Source organism: Octopus bimaculoides, chromosome 2, assembly GCF_001194135.2.
Source record: "Octopus bimaculoides isolate UCB-OBI-ISO-001 chromosome 2, ASM119413v2, whole genome shotgun sequence".
In the NCBI taxonomy this organism is placed as follows: Eukaryota; Metazoa; Mollusca; class Cephalopoda; order Octopoda; family Octopodidae; genus Octopus; species Octopus bimaculoides.
Genome location: NC_068982.1, coordinates 116362169 through 116367047, shown reverse-complemented (window position 1 = coordinate 116367047; position 4879 = coordinate 116362169). Strand labels below are relative to the sequence as shown.

Sequence of the window (4879 nt, the reverse complement as noted above, 5' to 3'; positions counted from 1 at the left end):
CATATATATGTGTGTGTGTGTGTGTGTGTGTGTGTGTACCCCCCCCTCACATGCATATACATACGTGTACTTCTGCACACTTATATACATCTACATGTATACATACATATGCATATACTCGGTGGGGTTTTCACAAAAATATTCTGAAATAATTGCACAGCGTGGAGCTCTGTTTTAGAAGCACTGCTTCTGAATGAACGAAAGCTAAAATCCGTTGCTAAAAGATTATATCTGTTGAATAAACCTACTTGCAGTATAATCATAATTTTATTTGATCTTTGATTCATGAACTTTCCCATAGACATACATACACCTGTGTGTGTGTGCGTGCGTGCGTGAGGTGTGTTTTCTTCTTTGGGCTTTTCCGCTTTCCTTTCCGACGAAGAGCTATGCTCGAAACGTCAAAAACTCTCTCTTGTTATAATGAGCGCTAAACTAATACAATTCGTGTGCACGTCCTGTTCTTGCTTGTTATTATTTTTAATGTTCGTTTATTTTATTTGGCTATATGTGTGTGTGTAGTTAGGATTACAATCCAAGCTGTGTCCTCATGAAGCACATATGCAAATTTCTGCACTCCAAATTTGTATGTAGTTGTTATAATTGTGTGAAGTATGCATAAAAGTTGAAAAATACTGGAAAATATTTTTTGCTGAGTAATTACATATCAAAACAGGAAACTGGAAATTTTTTTAGTCTTATATATTCACCATTACACGTGTTTCTTTGCTAATAGGAGTTACAAAATTGGACATTTAGGAGAAACATGGAAGATATCCCCTATTAGAAATTCTTCAGGGAGAGAATCGAAAAATTTCTAAAAGGAGATATCTTACATGTTTTTACTGCAGGTTCAATTTTGTAACTCCTATTAGCAAATGAAACACGAATAATGATGAATGAATTATTCCATAAATGTTTTCCATTGTCCTGTTTTGATTTGTTTATGTGTTGGAGCGCACGTACACACACATACGCACACGCGTACACACACACACATACACACAACCCTTGTTAATTTAGATAATTGCACTTACTGTACCGACTAGTTACATTTCCTTTTCGAATTCAAATGAGTATAAATAAATTGTGTTAATGGAGGTTTGCGTGTGCGCAATGATTTGGTGATTTGGTGGTAAATTGCGCTTGTCTGTCAAACAGTTGGTGAATATACTGTAGAATATTAGTGTGTGAAGAAACTGAAGCTAATTCGCAAAGGGAAATGTTATTAAAAATAGTACTAGAAGAGAATCACACCTGACTCCACATGATTACGGATCACAAGGTTAGAATTACTTCTGTATATAAACACAATGGTGAGTCAAGACCAGTTGATACTATCTCCATTCTATTACTGGAAATATGTTGATATCAATTTTCATTAAAGTTTTGGTTCTACTTTCTTTTTGACAGTTCTGTTGGTATTGTTCCTCCGTTCCAACACTGCTGAACAAGTAAGTAAAGGATTTTCCTCACATTTCATGAGTATCTGGGTGGACAAACTTTTAAATGCTTGTGTCACTAGTAAATGTTATTAAGGATACAAGTTAAAACTATTCTCTCTCGCACAAATCAACAGAGCAGAGATCATCACACATCAATCTATACCAAGTGAATGCATATATGTATGTATGTATGTATGTATATGTGTGTATGTGTGTGTGTGTTTGTGCGTGTGTGTGTCATTATTCGGTTTTATTGCAAGATTCTTTGCCAATAGAGAAAGAGACAGTTTTTAACCTAGGTCCAAAGCTTCTTCGCTGGAATTTCAACAACATCAACAGGGTATTTTTGGATGTATGCATTTATATGTAAAGTATTTGAAGCCAGTGCATGTGCAAATTTGTATGTTTTGTTTTATGAGTGTATTCTTATGCATATACACTCATGTGAAAACATACGCATATATACTTAAATGATAAACTTCTGAAAAGTTTTACAAATTTTTACAGTTCCAGTGATGGCTCGGATCTGTAGTCTTCCAATCAGCCTTCTTCTTTCTGGTTTTGAGAAGCCTAATTTCTCAAGATTGGTACTTAGGCAGTGCCCCAATAATTACAAGCATAAACCTGAACTTGTAATCCGGATAGAGCAACTGCAGATTTCTCAATAGTTCAGTGTGACCTTGAAGTTTTCTGTACATTATTGTGGCAAAATCTTTCAACTGATCAATAGCTATATAAATGCATACAGAGAAATCAGCTTTGATTACAACAAAACCTTTGGTGTCAAATGGAAGAACAGTCTGTATTAAAATTCCTTCTCCTTTCTTTTTTCTTTTTATTTTTCTTTGTCTTTCTCATTTCTTTCACTTCGTTTTGATTTTCTCTTTTTTCTTTCTTTTTTATTTATATTTTTCCTTTCATTGTTTGTATATTTCTCCTTTTCGTTTGTTACTTAATTCGTTTTCTTCTTTTTCCTTCCTATCTTTTTCTATTCATTTCTTTCTAATTTCGTTCTTCATTTTTTTTTTCAACATTCATAATTCTTTTTCTTTCCTTCTTGTTTTCTCCCCTTTTCAATGTTGTTTCTTCTTTTATTTTTTCTTTATCTTTGTATTCTCTTTCTATTTATTCATTTATTTATTTGTTTCCCCTGTTGTCATTACAGTTATCCGAATCTGGTAAAAGTATCTGGAAATTGGTGCAAGACCCTTATATTCTATTAGTCTCTGGTAAGTACAATCACAAAATGTCTCTGACAGGTGAGCGGTGATACACACGTACATTTGTTTATGTGTGTGTGTGTGGTGAGGGGGTAACACAATTTTCCAATATATCGTCTTAAACCTTAACCTTTTAACATTCAACCAACCGTATCCAGTCCAGATAGTTTGCCTCTTTTATACTCAAAATGGCCAGATTTCACATCTCACACCAATACTACAATGTTATGCTAAAAATAAATAATAACATCATAGAACTCTAGAAGCCGCGTGATAATACATGAGTAATTCAAAACAATATGAATAAACATTACGTTTCACAGAATAGTCTGAATGCTAAAGAGTTAAAGTATACGCTTGTAATCAAGATATGTAAGTGAATACACTTGGTCAAATGTAAACAATCAGCTATCTGTTTTTTTTTTTCTTGTTTTTTTTCGACCTTGTAACAGAAAAGGTGGGATTAGCTTCAAATGGTTTCGTTCACGAGGAAATATCAACTCTGATAAAACTATGTTAAGCCAATCTATTTTTTTTTCTTCTTCTTCTTTCTCTTTTGTCAACGGAGAGATAGTCCAATAAACTTTCACTGTTTTTAAAGGTATAACTTAATGTACGGTTTAAAGTATTGGATACATACTATTCAGAGTAGCAATAATTAAAATATTGACTGCATAGCAACGCAAGTATTATTTATGCAAATCGGACTAACGGTATTTAGTGGTTATAGAAGTTTTAAAACACACATATCTACGAGAAAAAATGAAAGTGGATGTGTATTCTCTGAAGAGATCCTCACTGGAATAAAAACTAGTTTAGACCAATCACCATTTTTCTGTTCACTGAGAAATAAAATGAGACATACAACAATAATTCATCGTAAATTTGGATTTAAATTTTCTTTATTTACCTATTTATTTATTCATGCATTTATTTATAAATTGCGAGTTTACACTCGGGAATTTTACTGTGCAATGATTATAATTTATGCATGATGTAAAAACGCTTTATATTATTGAGATGAGTAATTTTCGTGTGTGTATGTGGGTGTGTATGGGTGAGTGTGTAAAAGTAGAAATGTTTTAAAAGTTTTAAAAGTCAGCCAAATGTAATTTGAAGAAAATTTGATTGATATTTTTAGTAGTGAAACGTACTCTTGGACTAGACCAAATTAATTCTTTCAATCGAGAGCTTTGATAAATTACAAAGCAATAGTACTAAATGAAGGGCTCGGCACATTCTCCATTCATCTTACATGTTACAAATACTGGTTTTACTTAAATAATAAAGAGTAGTGGACTGGCAGAACTGGTGCAGCCATTGCGGTATTAAGTTACAACTTTTTACATCCTGAGTTCAAATCCTATCGAGGTCAACTTCACCTTTCATTCTTTCGCTAACGACAAAATAAAATACTACTCAAGTACATATATTGATATAGTCGAAAGTATATCAGTTTTAAAATTAATAATGAGATGATTTATTCTACTCTGATGTTATTCTTTGTATTCCAGGAGCCATAATGCTGACAACTATTGCGTTGTCAAGTCTTGAACCAACAGTACCAATTTGGATAATGCAAACTATGAACGCGGAAAAGTGGCAAATAGGTGAGTCGAAAAAAATATATATACATTAATACGCAGACACACACAAACACACACACACACCCACACACATACATGAAATATATATACATGTGTTTGTGTAGGTGGATGTGTGTGTTATGCAAATATACTTTTACTGAGTTCAGTCTTTGGACTGCAGCCATGCCGGTGCACCAAGATATTTTTAGTTTTATTGATCCAGAAGTTAGTCCGATTTTATGATGGTGATAAATAACGGCGAAAAAGCCGAAAATAGGCTTCATTTGTAGTAAAATTACCATTGCTAAAGCATTATTATTATTATTAGTAGTAGTAGTAGTAGTAGTAGTAGTAGTAGTAGTAGTAGTAGTTCAAATTCCGTTGGGGTCGACTTTGCCTTTTATCCTTTGGGGATCTATAAATTAAGTACTAGTGAAACACTGGGGTCGGCGTAATAGTCTAGTCCCCTCCCCCAAAATTTCAGGCCTTGTGCCTTTAGTAGAATGGATTATAATCAGTAGTAGTTGTAGTAGTAGTAGTAGTAGTAGTAGTAGTAGTAGTAAGGTGAGCTGGCAGAATCGTTGGCATGCCGGGCAAAATGCTCAGCAGCATTTCGTCCGTCCTTACA

At 33.6% G+C, this 4879-nt stretch overlaps 1 protein-coding gene across 1 annotated transcript in view; it reads left to right on the top strand.

Moving 5' to 3' along the window:
• The window catches only part of LOC106880924 (synaptic vesicular amine transporter), a 70209-nt gene that overhangs the window by 37659 nt on the left and 27671 nt on the right, over nucleotides 1-4879 (top strand). Inside the window, exons 8-10 of the mRNA XM_052965872.1 lie at nucleotides 1414-1454; nucleotides 2611-2674; nucleotides 4180-4275. Of these exons, the coding sequence (XP_052821832.1) occupies nucleotides 1414-1454; nucleotides 2611-2674; nucleotides 4180-4275 (201 nt within the window). The remainder of the gene's footprint in view (nucleotides 1-1413; nucleotides 1455-2610; nucleotides 2675-4179; nucleotides 4276-4879) is intronic.